The 22,071-nt window shown below is 44.7% G+C and overlaps 1 protein-coding gene across 2 annotated transcripts in view; it reads left to right on the top strand.

Moving 5' to 3' along the window:
- The window catches only part of CPM (carboxypeptidase M), a 68,711-nt gene that overhangs the window by 28,610 nt on the left and 18,030 nt on the right, over positions 1–22,071 (top strand). For both annotated transcript variants that reach the window (XM_040637244.1, XM_040637245.1), the window contains exon 3: positions 12,952–13,049. In XM_040637244.1, the coding sequence (XP_040493178.1) occupies positions 12,952–13,049 (98 nt within the window). The remainder of the gene's footprint in view (positions 1–12,951; positions 13,050–22,071) is intronic.

Raw genomic sequence — 22,071 nt, 5'->3', positions numbered from 1 at the left:
CACACACACACACACACATAGAAGTTGCTTTTGTAGGGTGGGCAGAGGGACGAGGAAGATGAAGCTCTTGTTTGTTTTGGGAGTTAGATGCCTCAAGTTTTTGTCTTAAGAAAGGTAAATCTGTATCGCATCTAAGATGGTAACAGGGAAAGTGCTGTTTTACACTGGAAGAGCGGTGTGGAACAAACATTAGTCTCAGAGTGAAACAAAAAATGCTTCAAATCCAAGGTTATCCTAGCCTGTTCCCTCCCTCATCAGTAAAATGAGGATAATAATGCCTGCCTTACCTATCTCATGTGGTTTCTGCTGAGGATTAAATAATACGAAGTATATGAAAACACCTTGGAAATTATGTCAAATATCAGTATTTTAAGCAGATAGGAATTCCTAAAATCTTTGAGTTGTTCCTCTGACTCCAAAATTATGACATCATTTAAATATGCTTCTCCCTTTTTAATCCAAATCAAATTCTCAGTGAAGCCCTGGAAAAGCCCAAAATGAGTGGAAATTCCTACTGAAGCAGCTCACTCTATCATGCCCCTCAGTGAGTGACCATTGTGAGTGGATCTGCTTTGTAAGCTTGAGATAGGTGTTGACATTTCTGAAAGTACGCTGTTGCAGTGATGTGAATGCCTGGGCGCTGGTTCTTCTTAAGTCAATGTTTTTATTTGTATCCACTTTGCAATAATAGGGACAGCAAATGTAACATGCTACTTTGGTAGAGAAATTAATTAGCACCAGCAGGGCTGCCTCCTTGGGTGTCCACAGAGCGTGCCACTCTTGATCTCGGGGTCATGAGTTCAAGCCCCACATTGGGTGTTGAGATTATTTAAAAATAAAATCTTTATTTTTATTCTTTTTAAAGATTTATTTACTTGAGAGCGAATGAGAGAGAGCTTGAGCAGGGAGAGGAGCAGGAGAGGGACAAGCAGACTCTCCACGGAGAGGGGAGCCCAACGTGGGGCTCCATCCCGGGACCCCGAGATCATGACCTGAGCCAAAGTCAGATGTTTACCTGACTGAGCCACCCAGGCACCCCAAAAATAAAATCTTAAAAAAAAAATTAGCCCCAGCTTATGGTTCTAGGCACCATCTAGAACTATGGTGTTAAAGTATGCCCAATCTTCTTGGCTGTATTAAAAATGAACAGAAACAGAAATGTAAATAAATCTCCCATTTACCACTTCTTTGAAAGCCCTTGAGTGATTATCATGTAGCTTCTCAAGTTTGTTGACAGCGAATATATGCTGTTTGTTTGTCAAAGGATAAATTGAAAAGATCCGTGAAAGCCACACATGTATGGTCCTGCACTGATGTCCATGGGGTAAAGTAGGGCTTCTTCAGAGTCTGTGTAGGGCTGGGTGACAGGCTGTTCTTTTCCAGACTTTTCTGCCCCTGTCCCTGCCTCCCCTCACCCTTCCTTCCCCGGAATAGTTTTGCTGCTCTGTTTCAACTAAAGCCTGAAGGGGAATGGTGATCACATTGGGGCAGAGAGAAGAATTCCAACCTCTTACATTCCTTTTTTCCCCTGATCCAAAGTCCAATCTTGGGGAAGAGATGGGAGTCATGATTCAGTTGCCCAACACCCAAGCTGTACTCATTTCTTATTTTTATCCTCTGTTAGTCACTTGGCCTTTGCTGGCTTAATGACTTGGTGATCCAAAGGCTCAATGGTCACATAAATCATATGATTCAAAAAAAAATTTTTGTGGTTTGTTTTCCGGTTATAGTAAAAATTAAAAAAAAAAGTTTGTCCTTTAGTTAACATTCACATTGGGATGATTTCTTTCTCATTATGTGTGGAGATGTGTAAGAAGCTAATGTGGTTTGGTTTTGAGATAGTTGACACAGCAATTTCTTAACTCCTTTCGTAGGATAGTCCTGTGTTTTCAGTGGGAAGAGGCAGCCTGTGAATTTCTCACCTCCGGGCCTCCATTCCCTTCCTCACGGCCTCAGCTTTCAGATGAACAACTCCAACCTTTCTTGATCCTGCATCTCACCTCTGTAAGCTGTGGAAGCCAGTGGATCAGGCCATGATTTTTTACCTTAACCTTTTCGAAACCTCCCCTCTCCCCAGCTCTTTATTTTGAAATGTTTCAAACTTATGAAAAATTGTAAAAATAGTAAAATATTCGCGTAGTCTTCATGTGGAAGCCCCAGCTGTTAGTCTTTTGCCATGTTGGCTTTGTCTTTCTGCGCTCTATCTGTAGATTTCGCTGAACTATTAGACATGCTAAGTAGCCCGCCACATCATCCCTAAATACTTCAGCATGCATCACCTAAAAATGACTTTGTCCTACCTCACCACAACACACCATTATTAAACTAGGAAAAATACTACTCAATGAAAATATATTCCATTTTAAAGTTCTCCAATGATCCCACGAATGCCTTTCTAGAACTTTTGTTTTTTTTTAGAATGCAGTCAAGGCTCACATGTTGCATATGGTGTTAATGTCTTTTTAGTCTCGTAATCTGGGACCCTCCCCCTCCCTTTTGTTGACATTGACCCACTCCTATTGAACCAGTTTTATGTCATTGACTTGTTAAAGAACAGATTCCTTATCTACAAGCTCTTGGGCTGTGCTCTTTCAGTGATGAGTTGGACTCCCTCCAGACTGGAAATCTTAACATGGCTTCCAGCCTCATTAGACTGGAGATAGTTAAAATCTGTGTGATGGCTTCAATCACTTTGACAATAAGCTGTGTAAGAAAATGTGAAAGACATGTTTATGGTTAACGGTTCAGCACCATTAGCCGAGGTGACCAGTTGCCTGCCCTGCCCTCTGGCCATGTGTGCGTGCAGCCTGCAGGCCCAACGCCATCCTCAGGCATCTCGTCCTGGGAATTCTGAATGAAATCTCTAAAAAGTAAACTCACTGGATGTCTGGTGATAGGAATGTTTGTGGCCGTTTTTTTGTTTTTTGTTTTGGTTTTTGTTTTTGTTTTGTTTTTTTTTTTTTGCTAACAGATTTTGAAGGACGGGTTTTCTCAAGATAGCCCCTTCTGCTTCCTGAGTCCATACTTCTAATTTTTTTAAAAAACTTAAGCGGGTATTGGTCTTTCTGCACTGAGCCGATGTGCAGATCTTCTGGGACGTACATTGCAGCTGATTCTTGGCAGAAGGTCTCTATCCGTATGTTATGGACACTTCATATTTGAAATCTTTCTGTAATTGCTCCACTGCTGCCTCGTCTGCTGGAGCCTGAGGTTTGTCGTCAGCCAGTTCTGTGCATTTGAGGTCCTCAAGCAGGGGCGTGCTTACCATGTTCCTGGCGCTATTCGTAAAGCTTGTGGGGATTAAGTGAGATAGCAGCCCCGTGAGGTGTGGTTACTCTTAATCCTGTAACAAAGCTGACAAAACGGATTCAGTCAGAGGCGAAGCAACTTGCCCAATACCACATGGCTAGTAAGTGGCAGAACTGAGGGTTAAACCCTGGCACTTTGATTCTAGAACCTGTATCAGTACATAAAGTGCTGCTGAGGGATACTGAGTATCTTTGAAGAAATCCCAGATGTGGGGCGCCTGGGTGGCTCACTCAGTTAAGCGTCTGCCTTTGGCTCAGGTCATGACCCTATGGTGCTGGGATCGAGTCCCACCTGGGATCAAGTCCCGCGTGGGATCGAGTCCCTGTGCTGCCTTGGGCCCCTGCTCAGCGGGGAGCCTGCTTCTCCTTCTCCCTCTGCTCCTCTGCCCTGCTTGTGCACTCTCTCTCTCAAATAAATAAGAATCTTAAAAAAAAAAAAAATCCCAGGTGCTGTTTTGAGGCAGATGGTGTGCCACTGAAATACTGGTTTTGATGTCCTTACTAAACTATTGAGTCCTTTGTGAGATTTAAATCTCAGAACCATGGTACTAGCGAGAAGTCCACCTTTGTTAATCCCTCGAATCTGTCAGATGCCCTAGTTTTTGGTCAGGTCGAGTCCTCCAAGGAACCTCATTTCAGGGCTCCTCCTGCTGTCAGTCAGGAGCTCCACATCCCTGTCTGGACCTAGTGGCTTCACTCTCCAAAGAAAGCCTGTTAGGGCACAAGCTCAGGGAGTGGGATGACGGAAAGAAAAAGTTGTATCCTCCCAAGTAGCTTATGAGGAAACCAGTAAATTAATTGCCATTGTTCCTTGCCACGAAAAGATGAGTTCTTAGGGTAACAATAAATAGGAAGGATAAGCCAGCCTCCAACACACTTTTTCTGGGTCAAATGGATCTGAATTGACCTCATCACAAATCACAGCTCTGAGACACCTATAGGAACTCATAAGAAATAAAAACAACTGGGGAGAAAGAACTGGAACATCAATACTGAATGCAGATGCTCCTGACAAACTATAAAAGAGAACTCTCGAATGGACAATAAATGTGTAGTGTTAGCTGTAATTATTGCATCTTTTAAAACAAGATTTAAAAAATCTCTTTAAGTTTTGTTTGCATTTTAAGATAATACTCAGCGTGGCTACCACGATTGCTGCACTCTCTTCAAAAGGATGATCTGGTGATGTTTGACTTCTCTCCGAGGGACCAAAAAGGGAAGTTCTCAGCTTTTTATAGTATGAAGCCTCTAGAGATTTTCACTTTGGGGATTTAAAAACAAGTTTCCTGTCTCTGTATTTAAAAAAAAAAAAAAAAGACTAGAAAGGAACATAGGGAGATTATGGTGGTTGGGATATGAGAATGATGGATAGTTCTTAAAACTCAATTTTTTAAAACTTCTAATTTCTAAACTTTAGATTCTAAACTAAAGAAGTTCTAAAACTTCTTCTAAAACTTCTTCTAATTTACAGGTCAAATACTAAAATTTTTAGAGGAAGGGACAGATTCCTCAGCCTCTGACTTGGGAATAGAGTGGGAGGACCAGAGAAGGTAGACCCGCCAGAGCAGAAAGGCAGAGGGATTGCCGAGGATGCTCTGGTTAATAATTAACAAGACGAGCTGCTCTGCTTCTCCAGAGTCGTGACCTGTTTTGAAATTAAAAAAAAAAAAAGAAAAGAAAAGAAAATTTATCCCAACTCAATGCATCTTCAAATTTTTCCTTTCCGTTTTTCTTTATTTTTTATTTTAAGATTTTATTTATTTATCAGAGAGCACAAGCAGGGGGAGCCACAGGTAGAGGGAGAAAGAGGCTCCCTGCCAAGCAGAGAGCCCAGTGCGGGACTTGATCCCAGAACCCTGGGATCATGACCTGAGCCTAAGGCAGATGCTTAACCGACTGAGCCACCCAAGCGTCCCTCCTTTCTGTTTTTCAATTAAAAAAGGAAATGTCTTTCAGAATCCCTGATTTAGAAACTGAAATCTCCTCTCCCACTCCCTTCACCTGTTCAGGAAGACATAAAATGGAACCTAACGTCTGCATTTCCCAGGCATCATTTCAAAACATTAGTGCTGTGCATGGGGACAAATGTGGAAGCAAATGAAATGCCATCTCCCCATAATGTTGGAAGAGTCTAACTCAAAGCCAGATATTTGGTTTGGATATCTGCACTCTGCCATGGTAATACTCCAAGAAGGTCCATCTACTCTGGAATTGCAATCTAGAAAACTGGATCCTTTTCAGATCCTACCCAAATTGTACTTTGTAGATTAGCTGCAGACTTCTCCATAATACTGGAAAACTCCATCTAGTTTCTGGACGAGGGGTGACCCCAGCTCCAATTGGACTTCCTGAGTTGTTAACGTATCCAGTCATCCATCCCATCAACAATCACATGTCGATCATCTATGTACGTGCCAGGCGCTATACGAGATTCTGCAAGCACAATGATATACCATCCCTTGCTGGCAGGAAAACCTGTGGCTTCAATTAGTGTTAGGAGAGGGGTTGCAGAAGTACTACAAAGGTTCCAAAGGGAGAGTAACTCAGGCTGGCAAGGGATGGCACCAAGGGAGGAGAAGGGTAAGAAAAGTGTTGGACGGAAGGGGGCTTTTGGTTAAGCCTTGAAAAGGCCAGTGGAAGTGGGCCGCTTTGATCAGGTGGACAGAGGACTGTCCATGCAGAAGAAACGGCATGCATTAAAGGTAGAGGTGGATGGTTGGCTCCTTCTGGGACTCCACGTAATTAAGAATAGCTAGAGCCTGGTGTATGGGATTGTGGTTGGGGCGGGGAGGGTTGGTGCTGAAGCAGAAAGTGGACAGACCATGAGAGGTCCGACGTGCCCCACTGAGGGCTTGGGTCCTATCATAATGCCACGGGGAGCTACTGCAGGATAAGCAGTGGAGCCATGGGATTTGATTCACATTTGATTAAGGCCCCAAATAATGGAAAGTTTATAAGACATTGTGCTTCATTTGAACTTTCTTTTTCTTTCTTTCTTTGTCTTTTTTTTCCAAATGATGAAAGTGATGTCAGGAATCAGAAAATCAGGGGACACCTGACTGGCTGGCTGAGTAGAGCATGAGACTCTTGATCGCAGGGTTGTGAGTTCGAGCCCCATATTGGGTGTAGAGATTACTTAAATAAAAAAATATGACATTCCAAAATACTTTCAAACAGTAGAAAATTAGTGTTTTTCAGGCCAGTATAATCAGTGATTTACAATTGTTTTAGCTGACTAAATGCCAGAATCAGGCTAGGCATTCAGTACCTATTTATTGAATGAATAAATGGGAAAACGAAAGGCTAAGCCTCTGTGCAGGATAGTAGGTTTCACAGTGAAGATGCATCTGATTTTTGTCAGGTCCATACCAGGATTCACGCAGGAGTCCAGTTGCCTCGGGGAGCACTTAGTCCATCCAGGCTGCGGTGCTGGCTGTGCCCCCAGCTTGGTCTCCTCGCCATGGTCAGCAAAGCCTTTGCTGTCCCGTTCCTGGCTCCTGAAGTCAGGCGGGCTTGTGTTCCAGCAGGTAACCGGGCTAGCGCTCGGCCTATGCCTGGGTGTTACCTCATCCTTACAGGGCCTCCTCTGTTCACCTGGCTTGCGACTGCCCCACTCGACTGCCATATGACCAGTATTTAGGTCCTTTTGTTGTTCATTTTTCTCTATTCATGTCCCACTCTGCACTTCTCAAACTCAAACCATTATTCCAGTTCTGGAATCATGGCTGTCCACATACAAATACTATTTGACGATGCAGGCAGATACAATGAGATTATCCGGGGGGGGGAATTTGAAGAGATAGGCTTTGCCAGTGATGTCTTTCTATGGTATTACTTTTTTTTTTTTTTTTTCCCTGAGAGAGCGCACACACGTGGGGAAGGGGGGGTGTGGGAGTTGGGGAAGGAGAGCAGACTCCATGCCCAGCATGGAGCCTGATGCAGGGCTTGATCTCACAACCCTCAGATCATGACCAGAGCGGAAACCAAGAGTCAGTTGCTTAACTGACTCAGCCACCTAGGTGCCCCCACATGAGTAGTTTTAAAGATTGATTTTTTTTTTTAAGATTTTATTTATTTATTTGACAGAGCGTGTGCACAAGCAGAGGGAGCAGCAGGCAGAGGGAGAAACAGACTCCCTGCTAAGCAGGGAGCCCCATGCAGTGCTCCATCCCAGGTCCCTGGGATCATGACCTGAGCCAAAAGCAGACGCTTAAGCGGCTGAGCCACCCAGGCGCCCCGTGATTTTAGAGGGAGCAAGCATACGGACAGGGGGAGGGGCAGAGGGAGAAGTAAAGAAGCAGACTGAGTAGTTTTAAAGCAAAGTGTTTAAGCTTTCCTCACCTCTGGGTCATCCCCACAAAATCTTGGGGTTCTGGGAGCCCCGGCTATCAGCATTGAGAGTGATGACCATGCAGCGGAGGGAGGCTCCTTTGGGGCGGGTTGGTTACAGAGGGTGTATCAGACAGGAGAAGCTAAACTCTACTACAGAAATTTTTAATACCCCAAATCTCCAGCTCCTGTTACGGCAGTTTGTCAACTTCAGTGTGCATGAGAATCCCCTGGGTTCTTATTAAAACCGAGAACACTGGTCCTCCCTCTCAGCTTCTGGTGCAGCCCATCTGGGGTGGAGCCCGAGAAAGTGCCTATTTCACTAGCTCCCAGATGATGCTGATGCTGCTGGTCCCGAGACCACACTTCCAGAATGACGGCCTTCTGAGGTCACCTACGGCTGTGCCCAGCTGGCTGAAAGGAGCGTCCTCGTGCCTCCCGCTTGTGGTGGTCACAGAAAATGCTGTGAGCTATGAGTGATGCTACTCTGCAAGCTTAGCCAGGCTGGAAACTTTTGCCCATGCCTTTTGTCCCTGTTTGTTTGCTGTTTGTGCGTGCGTTGTTTTTGTAATGAGCTGCTTAGCAGGAACCTCTTTTCCTCCACTTCAAAGCCAGAGGCCCTGTGAACTTTGGAAGCCAGGTGTTTAACGTGACTTAAGCAACGTGCTGTGTTCACCTCACCCATTATTTACTGTAGGGCTAAGCCATGTGTGCTGAGCTCTTTGTGTGGGTGGTAATTGGAACGCGCACGAGTGACATTGAAGGTGTGGCGTCAGACCTTTGACTCATCCTTGGGGAAGGAGGAAGGGATTCGTCAGCCTTACAACAGCCTCGTCCATTGAGCTGTTATTCCCACTTTCATATGAGGACACCCCAGCTCTCGGGCAAGCTCTCTCAAGCTCTGACTTAGCTCGGGCGGTGATTGTAGCGATACGCAGAGCTCTGTGGAGCCTGGGACACCAGCCACTGAGTCATCCCTCTGGATACCAGAGCTTCGTGGCTCATCAATACAAACAAGCCTCATGAAAAACCGGAATGTGCCTCATCACTCCAGCTCTGCTCCGGGGACCAGGCCACCCAGGCGGAGTCTGAAACCCTCTGAGCAGAAAGAGTCTGACAGGATAGCTAGCCCTCGAGTCAGGGCTCTTGTCCTCGCTCCATTGGTCATAGCCAGGTGGCAGCTGGGTCCTGTTGCAGGTGTGAACCGTAGCAACACCACATGGAGAGAACTGCCTGGGAACATTTCCCCCAGGGTGAGGTTGGCTCTGGCCTACCCAGTGCTTTCAGGGAGATTACGGCAGCCTGGCATCATCAGAAGAACACAGATTTTAGAATCAGACAGACCTTGGTGTGGACCCTGGCTGGGCCACTTGGATCTGTTTCCCCAGCAGGAAGCCGTGGGTACCACCCGTCGTGGGGAGATGTTGTGCAGGTCAAGTAGCAAAGTGCTGGGGTCTGGTGCGTAGGATCTGTACTGCATGAGTGATAGGATTTGGTGTTTTATTTTTTAAAAACTGGAAAGGTACGGAAGTGGGGAAAAAAGTTTTTTCATTTCATCACCCCATCACTCGAACCCTTATCACTCAGAGTGCGTCACTGTCGACTCTTGTAGACCCGTCTGTTAATTCAAGGCTGTATATGCATGGAGCGGTTTCCTTCCATGGTACTTTTTAAATGAACAATCGATTTTTACATGGCTGTAGTTAATACAATTTTGTATTCTGATTTCAAAATTCTGTATATAATTTTGGTGGATATGCTGTAGTTCGCATAAAACTATTTTTGAACATCTAACAAAAGGGCAGTGGTTGAACTAATGGTAGTATATTCAGATAGTAAAATAATAAGCAGCCATTTAAAAAGATAGAGAAGTATATTTGTTAACATAGGCGTGTGCTTGTGATTATATGTAAGATGAAATGGTTTTACCTAAAAACCAAGTGCCTCCCAGATCTATCTGGATGTTCACTGCTTCAGCCTCAGCCAGCTTTCAAATTTTAATGGGCCTCGGAATCACCAAGGGAGCCTGTGAAATGCAGGCCTTGAGCTTTCCCCCTAGAGTTTGATTTAGCAGATGGGGCTCAGGGCTTGGCATTGTTACGAGGATCTGATGTGGGCAGGACACTCCTCCTATTTCTACCTGTTGAAGTTATATTTAAGTTTCTGAACTTTGCCATCGGCTTTCTCCTGAATTCCTGAAGTATTTCATGGCACTTTTCGCCCGCTTTCTTGTCTTTGGATCTTTGTGAATCCTTCTAAATTTGTAAAGCTTTTCCTGATCTTCCAAGCAAACCTAATTGGGCACCTGTGTCACATCCCTGGGATTTGTATCAAGCTCCAGTTCCTGAATATAATATAGTTACTAAAATATTTGGCCTCCAGGTTTTGTTTACTTTGTAGTGAAGAGGAAGAGGCCAAGCATTTCAGAACTCTTCAGCACACCTGCCATTGGGAAGGGGGGAATAAGGGTAGCCTTTCCAACCTTGACAGAAAAAAAATCTTATTTAAATTACCCTGACCTTGGCAATCATACTGTGGAAAGTAAAGTTTGTCTTTTGTGCATTTACTTTGGTCTAAGCCAGAGATGGCCAGTGTTTGTGGGAAAGGGGAGTTAAAACCTTCAAGAAGCTTGTAATTCCAAAAGCATTGCGTGGCTATCTTCTAGGATTATTGGTTGGTTTTCACTCTCAAACTTTGTGCCATTGAGGTTATTCATAAATTTTTCATCTCGCAGTTCATTTGGGGGCCATTCGTGCTAAAATTGGGATTGAATTACCCACAAAGTACTGCTCCACTTAGGTTTTATTGATCTCCTTCCTTCCTTAAGCCAATTAAGATCGGATGTCCAGTTCAAGTCAGGTTTTGTTGTCTTACCCTATCCTTCTGTAACAGGCCAGCTGTTGCAAATTGGTTGTTATATTGTTATAACAATTGGTAAATATTATGTTGAGATGATATTGAATTTCCCCCTTGTAGGTGAGGGGACTAAATCATATTCTGTACAAATCTGTGATTATTCTAGCTTTAAAAGCAATAATATCTACAAAAAAAGAATTCTGCAGAAGGAAACCTAAAGAAACAGGTTTATTAGCTCGCTCAGAAAAAGTTCTTCCTTGGGGTGCCTGGGTGGCTCAGTCGGTTAAGCGTCCGACTCCTGATCTCGGCGTAGGTCATGGTTCCAGGGTCATGAGTTCAAGGCCCTTGTTTTTTGTTGTTTTTTAAGTAGGCTCCACACCCAGCCTTTAAAAAAACCCACAAAACAAAAACTTCCTTGCTCACATGAAAATGTTAACTTTGTAGAATTGAAATTCCAGATGACCTGAGAAATCATACCAGGGAATAGAAGGTTCTGATTAATGAAATGGTTCTGATGGGAAATCACTAGATGGATTATACTTGTCCATATGGCAAATTTAGAATCATTCTTCAAAACCCTGTTCAGAAGTCCTCTGTAAGGGGGTGCCTGGGTGGCGCAGCCGTTAAGCGTCTGCCTTTGGCTCAGGGTGTGATCCCAGCATTCTGGGATCGAGCCCCGCATCAGGCCCCTCTGCTGGGAGCCTGCTTCTTCCTCTCCCACTCCCCCTGCTTGTGTTCCCTCTCTCGCTGGCTGTCTCTCTCTCTGTCAAATAAATAAATAAAATCTTTAAAAAAAAAAAAAGTCCTCTGTAAACCCCTAGATCTGTAAAGCTTTTCATGATCCCCCTCCTTGGAAAGAACTAACCATTTCTTTTACTCGACATGCACAGCAGTACCTTGTACACACTTCTTTGGCTGTATATGTCACCATCTGGCGTAATTATATGTTTGCACGTTGCTATTCTCCACTAGATCAGAAACTCACTGGGTGTAGAGCGTATAACTTCCCTGTGGAGTCTGATCACATGTCTAAATGCCTGGATATAGTCGTACTAAGTGAACGAATATATGAATGAACGAGGATTCTGCTCTAGTCAGGTGGCATCAGTCAGATAGACAGCATTTTGTGGGTGTTTTCTGAGACATCCTGCAGTTACTAAATTTAGAACATCACCCTGTCATGAAAAATGTACCTAAAATATTGTTACAATAAATTAAGAATGGTGAAAAAGACGGGCCGAGTATCTGTTTCTTCTTGGGTTCTTCGTGGCAATTGAGTGTTCCTCAGACTGTGGGACCCCTGATTTAAGGGACTGGCTCTGAAATCCCACAGAAACCTGTTCCACATTAGCCCATCAGCTGCCATTAAGTTCCTTCCCCGGACTCTTGAATTCCACAGAAAGCTCAGATATCACAGATTTTTGAACTTTGTGTATGTGTGATAGATTTTGAACACATTCCTCAATTTCTAACTTTAAAGTCTTTTGTATTAAGAGAGCCTGATGACTGAAAGAGATGATTTTAGAACCGGGAGAGACCTCTTCGTTTTACTGATTAAGAAACCAAGCCTCCTGAGCGATGGGCAGTTGTAGTGGAAGGAACCCTAGAATCTAAGTCAAATAGGCCACGCCTTGGCTCCGGGGCTCAAGTCACAGCCTCTTACTGGCTGTGTGATCAGAAGCAGCTTACCTAAGTGTTTGGAAGATCAGTTTTCTCGTTTGTAAAGTTTGGTTAAAAATCCATCTCCGTGGGTCATGACAAGGGATTACCGAGATAACACGTACCAGAGCAAATCCTCAATGATCTTTAGTCCCTGCCCTTCCTTGCCCGAATCATGCTCCTCACGGCAGGATTAGGACTTAGAAGTATCCTTGAGGCATCATTAGGATGGATTATGGTTCCCAGTTTACTTGACAGGACTCGTGCATATCAAGGACACTTGCTGCAAAGGAGCTGTGTTACACAGTGTTTGATGCAAGATTCAGGATTTGTTACTTGAATAACAATCTCCCTTCCGAGTTCCATATTTTATTCCTTGTTGCTTTTTTCACCTTCTTTGAACTGAGAATTACGGCACCCTCCCAGTCAACCATCAACTATAATTTCAGTTTGTGTAATCGTGTGAATTAGCAAGGTCATTTCTATAAAGCACTAGGAACTCAGAGTAAAGTATATAAACGTTTTGGAAAAATCAGACCCATGGAGCCTAATCAGTCTTCAATTTTTAAAAATCACATTCTGAAATAGTAAGTGGAATATCGGTGCTAAATTGAAGGAGGTGGGGCTGGTCGGGAGCGAGGCATCTTGAGTACGAGGTTTTAGTCCTGCACACTCCGGTCGTCTTGAGACGTGAGTCAGGTGGGAGAAGCCGCGGCTTGCTTTCCCGGCTCATTCTCCCGGAGTTCTTCTGTCATTTGCAAACACAACTTATTTGTCTATCTTTTTCTTCCCTGTAAAGGTAGAAACCTGTGGGTTCTTGTCGTGGGGCGCTTTCCAAAGGAGCACAGAATTGGGATTCCAGAGTTCAAATACGTGGCCAACATGCACGGAGACGAGGTACGTTTGTGGCTTGAATGTGATGTCAGCAGAGAAACGTCCCCTCGGGTCTCTCGCGATCCATGTAAATGCTAAGGAAGCAGCATAAATCGTACCAAAAAGTCTGGAAAGGTCTTCCAGTGAGGACTTCTGAGAGAATTTAAGGAACCAGGGTCCGGCAACCACCACAGCCAGTGCCCTGGGAGGGTCACTGGCGCTGGTTTTGTGCCGGAGCTGGGACAACCGCAGTGCCCAGCTCCACATGGCTGGCCGAGCCCCCGAACCCGTCCTGGGTTGGCATTTCCCACCTCCTGGTGGGCATCGGGGACCCAGCTAAGGAGCTCTATTGTATTTGAACTCCAAACAATCAGAAGATCCCAGAGAGCTATCCAAACTCCTAATATCTGGCTTTTTGAAAGCTTTGTCACCTTCTCTTAATTTTCTACTCAGTGTTTTCAATATCGAAGTTGGGGTGATCAAACATAGGGTTCTCTCAACAAACACCCTTAAATTTTATAATGTTTTGCCTCTTTTCCAACTTCTCAGAGAGAAACTTTTTGTTTTGTTTGATGTCCCGTTATTTATTTCATTTTGCAAATGACCCTCTTGGGCGGTCGTCCCCAGCAGGCCTTTGAGGGTGCTTACCTCTGTGTCTCGCCACCCTTGCTCGGAGGACTTCCGGAGTGTGACAACTGCGGTATTTTCTGTTCCTGGGACCCCATACGCCTGGGCAGTCCAATGGGAGGGGAAGTGGGCTCCCAGTCATCACAGTCAAGAACGTTTACATAGCAGTATGTGTAACGCCCCCTAGAACGGGCTTAACTTTAAGGCATGTCGAAGCAAAGGCGTAGTCCGATAGGTACAACCCGCTGACCTGTGAAGACAGTTGGGAACTGGCCGCTCTGTTCGGGTGCCGGGCTTCCTGTCCTGGCTTCGCCCTCCCCAACCCCAGGCTCGTAGGAGCAGGAGCCACGTCTCGGGACTCGCGCTGCCCGACCTGTCCTGCCGGCAGAGGGCACTTCTTGCAGCGGCAGCAAGACGCAAACCCACGCCCCTAAGAACGGGGTGGCCTTTGGACCAGATTTGTGAGTGGATGGAAGGTCAGTCCCCCCATGACTTTCTGAGTGTGATCGGACTGTGCCTGTCAGAGGCTTGATGTCGCCGGGAGTTGGACCAGCGTTGTGGTGATAGAGAACTGCTCGCTGCAGGTGGCCGCCCGCGCTTCGCTCGTGCTGTGGACTCTGGACCCAGGCCCGTGGGGTCCAGTTTTAGTAAGAGTGTCTAGCGTTCGTTAACTTCGGTAGTTTACTTATTGAATTCCTGGCGCTTGAGAGTTTGCAGCGTGCTGCTCAGAAATAATCCTCCAAGCTGAAACTTTGAAAGAGAAGCCAGAGTCCTTCCCCTCACTCACCTCCAAGTCTGCTTACTCCTAACATGCGCTTTCCCAGACTTGCGGCATCTTGCTGTCTGGGTCGTTAACGGAGCCCATCACATCGGGGCTCTGCAGTTCACCCGGATTCTTAGGCATGCTAAGGACTGAGATCGAGAAGGGGGAAAGTCCCCGTGCACCTTGAGGCGGGGACCTGAGGCCCTGTGATCCCCCGTGTGTCCCAGCTGGTGGCAGTGTCCGGGCTCTGTGGGCCACTGAGGAACATATGCTGAATGTGGGATCTTGTACCTTCTGTCCTCCTGGTGCCGTGAGGAGCGGGGGACAGTGATGGCTTCACGCAGGAGCAGACGAGTCTGAGGGTCCACCCACCTTACCCAGCCTTCTTCCTCTCTCAGATCTTCTGGAATTGAAAGAGCATTTTCGAGAACCCACTATAAAAAGCTGCAAAGCTAACATTTTAGGGCACTGGTTCTCACCGTCTTTAGATGGACACCTTGCTTTTCCACTACAGATTTGGGGTGCTGACCTCAGGATGTATAGATCTTCTAGGAGTCTGTAGGCCTCGTGTGGAGAACCCCACAGGGGACACATATGCACAGAGTGGCCTGGTGGACAGAAGTGACCACACTTTTTAAAATGTTTCCTCTCTCACCTGGACCGCACCCCACAGAGGTGTGTGTGTTGCCCGCGCTAGATACCCGGCTAGATGGCCGTGAGCATCGGCGGCATTAGGAAGACCCAGTTCTGCCGGTCATACCCGCTCTTTCCCCCATGAATGTTTACCTTCTGTCCTTAAACCTTGTTTTTGAATCAGGTCTTTTATAAATTAAAGATAATCTGTTGTTGTTGTTATTATAAGATCAGTCATGTGCACCTCAGAAAAAAACATAAACCGACAACAACATTGTCTATTGACCTTTTAAACATTAGTGCTGTTAATTCCTTACTCTTCTTCTAGATGTTAGTGCGTGCACGTGTGCACGTCTATTAAATGAGCTGTGCTGATTTGCTATTTGTAACATTTAATTAATGCTAGCTACCCTTGCATGTCAATAGGAGTTTTTCCTCTCTCTGTCTTCTACCCCGATTTCTAGTCTCTCAAACGTCCCCCAGATTGTCTGCATCAGGAGCCAGTCCACGACCAGGCATCACGTGTGGTCCATTCCCTTGAATCTCTTCTGTTCTAGCACTGAAAGGATCTTTTCATGCCCCTAGACTTAATAAAGAGACCTGATCAGTTATCTGGCCTTCAGAATGTCCCACATTCTGGATTTTTGCTTCCTTCCTTACGGTATCATTGAACTTGTGCCTCTGGTCCCTCAGTTTCCTTTCAACTGGAAGCTAAATGTAAAGGTTTGCTGGGTTTAGGTGAAACATTTTTTAGCTAATAGACCCATAGGAAACATGAAGATGGATTAATTTGGCTGATACTGAGGGTTGCAAAAAAGCAAACTTTAGGTAGCAAAATCAAAACGGCCCCTTTGCAGCAGGTATTGTTATAAAAGAAGTGACGTTAAGCCTCCTCTTGTGTAATACTTCTCTTGTCTTCCATCACCCTGCCGTTGGCCCATGTCCTTCCGATGACATTGGCTCACTGTGCCTCGCCGATGAGGCTGGCAAGTTACCTTCTCCGCAGTGCTTTACAAGCACATAGTAACGAGAGCCAACATTAATGAGCATGGGCTACACTAAGTGCTTGGTGGGCATCGATTCTTTCGATCTCTTCTGCATAAGGCATGTGGGTTAGTCCTGGTTACCCAGAAGGGAGCCAGGCGTGTGCGTCGTCGTAGGCTGCCTGAATCCGAGCCCAAGCACCGAGCCTTATCCAGCTACGGGTCTGCCTCCTTGACTCTCTCTGCTGCCTTTTTTTTTTTAAAGATTTTATTTGTTTATTTGACAGAGAGAGAGACAGCCAGCGAGAGAGGGAATACAGCAGGGGGAGTGGGAGAGGAAGAAGCAGGCTCCCAGCAGAGGAGCCTGATGTGGGGCTCGATCCCATAACGCTGGGATCACGCCCTGAGCCGAAGGCAGACGCTTAATGACTGCGCCACCCAGGTGCCCCGTCTCTCTGCTGCCTTCTAAGGGTTCTGTTTGTACTCTTTTCCTTTTGACGTACAGATCTATGATCTGCTTGGATGGATACCTAACAGTGCCCTTCGATGAGATTTGGTCTCATTCATCATGTAAAAGAGTGGCAAGCTCTTAGAGGAACCCTGGATAGAAATCCAAGTCCCTATCTGTCCCTTTTTGTTCTACTCCCTGCCTCCCCTCCTTGATTGCGGAAGAATCACACGGGATAGCTAACAGCACCCTTTGGTAAGCGTTTGCCACCTGGTGTTCATGCTCTTTCCAGAACAACGTGGGAGAAGTGTTTCTGAGTCTCCATCTTTCTCATTTTCATGAGACTAGCAGGTGTTTTTCTAGTTCATCTGGGCCCTCCGTGTGCATACTGCCTTGTAGAAGCCTCGATTCTAGATTTAATTTCTGCAGACACAGCTGAGGTCTAGTGATGGTTTCTCCTTGGAAGGGGCGATGCCAGCACACACTGAGTGGGGCTCCCTACCGTTCCCTTACTCCACCAATACTGACACTGTCTGAGAATGGGGTCTTTGTCCTCCTTGCCCTCCTTTATTCGGCTGGCTTTGTCATAAGCTCTAACCAGGAATCTCTCAGGCCCCCAAACTGGGAACATCTACTACCTTCAGCCTCAGTGTGGGCAGGAGAGAAGCCTGGGAAAATCACTCCTCGTTCCTTCCTCAAGGCCGCCTCACGCTGCTCTGTGCCTGCTCCTATCCCATGGTTTTTAAACTTTGTAGAAAAAGAACATCTTGGCTAATCTATAGATCGTTAAGACATCTCTAATTCCTGTCTAATGGAAATACTGAAGTGAGGCATGACTATGTGCTGGAAATAGATCGTTAAGACATCTCTAATTCCTGTCTAATGGAAATACTGAAGTGAGGCATGACTATGTGCTGGAAAGTTGAGCGCCAGTAGTTTTAAGGTAATCCAGTAATAGGCAAAGTAGAGGTCATAGGCTGGGTTCACACGGTTCCCTTGATCTCAGGGCCATGGTCTTAAGTAGTACGGGGGGTAGGTACTCAATATGTGCTTGTTATGCTTAACTGAATTGCCCAGCTTGGATTCTTTTTTTTCCCCCTTAACCTCCTATTTCTTAAACATCAATGAATTACTTTTACCGTGATGGGTTATTCGGGTAGACTTTTTGTGTGTGTGTAAGATTTTATTTATTTATTATTTGTCAGAGAGAGAGAGAGGAAGGGCACGCGCACAAGTAGGGGGAGCAGCAGGCAGAGGGAGAAGCAGGCTCCCCTGCTGAGCAAGGAGCCTGATGTGGGACTCGATCCCAGGACCCTGAGATCATGACCTGAGCCAAAGGCAGACGCTTAACTGACTGAGCCACTCAGGCGCCCCTCGGGTAGAGTTTTGAAATACCCACATCACACTTAGAATTTCACATTTGGATGGCATTAATTTATAATTTATTGTGCTCTCTCTATGTAAGTTGAAAGCAAAAACATTCCCTGGATAACAGTGACCATATTTTTCAACTTAAAAATAAAGGATAATGAAAAAATGATTTTCACACACCTTCTAGGCATGTAAGAGACAATTTATGAGACAGTTTGTATGCTTAGATGTTTGTATTTAGAGGGTATTTTAGTGGTTTATATGAACACTGAGACATAATATCTGAATTTTGCCTGTGCTGGAAAATCTGGGATGTGTAGTCAACATTCAGTACAGGTTCCAAATGTACTAAAAACAACAGAATTACAGCTTGTCCTTGCAGATGCCATTTGCCAAGTTCTCTTTTCCACCATTATCCCAGATGATAGCAAAATGTCCTCTGTTATGCAGTGTGGCTTTAGACCATTATTTTTTTCCTTTTGGGGTTAGAATTTTTATTCCAAGTGAAGTGTCTGATTCTTTTGAGCATGTATTAAATTTCTCCTGTAATTGTGCTTTTTCTCTGCATCTCCACTTTTGGTAAGGCTGGGCTAGGCCGACCCGATATCCTGAGTCCTCGGCATGATCAGAATTGTTAGCCACCCCTGGAAAAGTGGTTCAGTGTTTGAAAATGGTTCAAAGGAAAGAACTTGATCATTTGTACATCTGCCCTCATTGAGCAGCTTAAGTCCTCATGTTTTCAGAAGTTTCCTCCTTTAGAATAGTCTTGACCTTGTAATGGATTTGTCAACAGTAATCAGCAATCATTTATTGAGTACACGATATCCCCAGAGCTGGGCAGGATACGAGGGCTACAGAGAAAGCCTGTTTGGAACCCTGACCTCAGGCTTAGAGGATGGAATGGGGGGCGGGGTGGTCAGTCAAGGTCAGTAAAGGTCAGTCGGGCCGTTGTAAATGTATGGGGGCAGTATTAGGAGAAACACAAACGTGCAGAGTTCTGGGACCACACGGGCAGATCATGGGACCCAGACTTTGGGCACCCAGGAAAAAGTCTGCTAGATAATGTAATATTTAGGTTGATATTTGAAGAAGGACTTAAGGCAATCAGACAAATGAATTAGTAACACACCATTAGGGGAGCCACAGAACTCACAGGCTTTTTTTTTTCACTGAGAAGCTGCGTTACAGTGTAGCATTTTAAAAACAGATTCCATCGTTGGAATAGCTGGATTTCGTCCTCCCTCTCTCTCTCTCTCCCTCCCTCCTTCTCTCTCTGACTCTCTCACAAGTTAGCTAGATTGTAGACTCTTCAAAATTTTTTTTCCACTGTTAAAAGACAGTCTTTGAAGAGCTAGAACACTCATTTTTATTTCTAGCAAATCCCACCTTGATGGAGAATTTATTTTCTGCTTTCTGGGTGATGGCCATTTTACCTGGTAGATGAATGATCAGTGAAAGGCTCTGGGAACTAGTGTGTTCATCCAACCTTTCAGTCTCTTCACAAGGGATTCTCATATTAAGTCTACACCCTCACAGAGAGGAAGTGAGCGTGCTAAATGGAAAGCTGATTAAGCTATTGGGATTGCTTTGACCGTGTTCTTTTTTAAAATTTGGACTCTCTGAGGTTTCATATTCAAAGACTTAAAGAAGGGAGGTTTATGCATAAAACATGAGTGAGTGCTTGAAACATTTATATTAAGGCTGGAAAGAATTAATTTGAATAATATTTGGCATAAATCTGCTGTTAGGAAGGCAGCAAAATATAGCCAACAAAAAAAGAGGACTTTAACTCCCTGAAATTTTAGCTGTTTGACCTCAGCATTTTTTATTATCTGACTCTTAACTGGTTCTTTACCATATTTCCAAGATTTTTTACTTCTCCTCTGCAGTTAAGGACTTGTGATTTGTTTTGGAATATGGAGACAAACTGAAAATACCTTGGTTTTACATTTGTTTACTTGAAAGAATCGTGATTTTATTGGTTTTGTAAAAATAGTAAAGGTTTTCTTTAAAAAGTGACACCAGAAAAATAAAAGGAATACAAATCATTCAGAATCCCCCACTCAGAAATAACCCTCTTAAATTTTTGCCAGACATCATGCTAGACATCTGTGGATTTCTGTAGTAAGAGAATGAGAAGGATTAAAAGGATATAAAATAAAATGGTGTCCTATTCTATGGTACCCTTTATGAGGTTTCATTTTACTTGGACAGGATAAAACTGAAGTGAAACTACAATAATTGGTGAACTTGATACATATTTTCTCAAAATAAGAAATTATTGGAAGATTCTTCCAAAGTCAAGAAAAAAAATGAGGGAAAACTTGGAAATTGTAATCATTTAAAATATATAATTTTTAGCTCTTGATAGAATCTTCTGACCCCTGGCTATGAATACTTCTCTCCCCCAGCCCCCGCCCTCTGTTAATGATAGACATTGACTTTCACATTCTGTTCTGTACCTGTTCTCCCACAGTTTCTCAGTCTCATTCTACAGCTTAACAGTAGCTTCTTGAGTCCTCTCTGTTTCCATTTGCTTTGAGTTGGACGACCGTCTTTGCCAACGCCTGTCCTGAGTTGTGGCGTGCTTACGGTGGTTTAGTTCAGGGAATGTCCCATCTTGAGCCCCATGGGGATGTACTCTGTACTTGACTGGGGCCTCGGGCCTCGGGTTCTTCCTGAACCAGCCATCCGACAGTCCCAACCAACGTTTAGAAATTTCAGGAGCCACAGTTGACTCCTGGCCACTGCCTCCTCCCTTTCCTTAACCTTCTCCTCCTCCCAAACCCCTCGGCAGAATGCTCCTTAAATCGCCACACTCTCCACGTGTAACTGAACTTTTTACAAAAGAGAGTCACCAGCAGTTCCTCTGGCCAGCAAAGAGCTCATAAGGTTGCTTCCAGAGTGCTTGAGCTCCCAAAACAGAGAACTGGAAACCTAGTGTGTGGCTTACTTGACTTTTTGGTTATTAGTTTGTGAGGACTTTTTCAAGCTGACGATTTTTTTTTTTTTTTAAGATTTTATCTATTTGTGAGAGAGAGAAAGAGCATGAGCAGGGGGGAGGGGCAGGGCAGAGGCAGAGGGAGAAGCAGGGACCCTGATGTGAGACTCCATCCCAGAACCCTGGGATCGTGACCTGAGCTGAAGGCAGACCCTTAACCCACTGAGCCACCCAGGTGCCCCACAAGCTGACACTGTTGACTTGTAAAAACAAAAGTCAAGGTAGTAGAAGATAGAAATAAGTAGGAAGAAATTGAAGTCAGAATTGAATATATTTCCGCTCTGAAATTGATGACTACCTGTGAATATGTAATTCACATATTCCAAACTTTCTTAGTCTCAATTATTCCATGTTCATTAGGATAACGCATGCATAAAATGTGGTTTCTTTGCTTGCCAGTGGGGGGGATAAAGTGAGGAATTAGCACGCGAGGATCGCTCGTCCGTTGTCACAGCAGTGAGGTCATGCGGTGGAGTTGTGACTGGAAACTCCTGTCCTGCTCACTGCCCACATTAGTGCCTCTAATGTAGCCACTTTCCCAGTGACTCACCAGCCCTCAGCAGCGTCTGGTCTCAGGTAAGAGGCCAGCATTCCGACTCAGAAGCCGATTCCTTGAACCCAGAACTATAGACACAAGCTGATAGAGCCCAGTCAAATGTTTCTATAGTAAGGTTGAAGTGTGAATTACTTTTTTTTTTTCAATTAAAAAAAAAACAGTCCTCACCATTGGGGATTATAAAACGAGATCTCTCATAGGTTTTTAGTTTCCCAGTCACTGGTGATATGTAAGGTGAATATGACCATTTTTATTTTCATAGTCCTGCTTTTTAAACAATGCACATTAGAAACCTATCTAGCAAAATAGTGACAACACAAAGGTTTTCATTTCTCCCGTGAGTAAAAAGGGAGCTGATTTAAAAATATAAACAAAGCAGTGGATAGATAATATGCAGATACGGAAAAAAAATTGTGAGGCCGATGTGCAAATGACTCAGGTTTCGGCAACACGAGACTGTGGCAGTCGGAAATACGCAGAGATGGCCAACGTGGCCAAGTGCGCAAGAGGGCAATTCGGAAATAGGGGGCTATTAAAATCTGAGACCTATTTAAATTATGCTTGTTACAAACCTGAATTTTTCCCTATTAAAACCTACATTTGTGTCATGTGTCTGCTGCAGTGACTGTCACCCTGCGATCCACCGAGACACACACGACGGCGG

The sequence above is a fragment of the Ursus maritimus genome, unplaced genomic scaffold (assembly GCF_017311325.1).
Source record: "Ursus maritimus isolate PB19 unplaced genomic scaffold, ASM1731132v1 scaffold_21, whole genome shotgun sequence".
Taxonomy (NCBI): domain Eukaryota; kingdom Metazoa; phylum Chordata; class Mammalia; order Carnivora; family Ursidae; genus Ursus; species Ursus maritimus.
The sequence above is the reverse complement of the archived record's forward strand: the minus strand, read 5'-3'. Positions and strand labels throughout refer to the sequence as shown.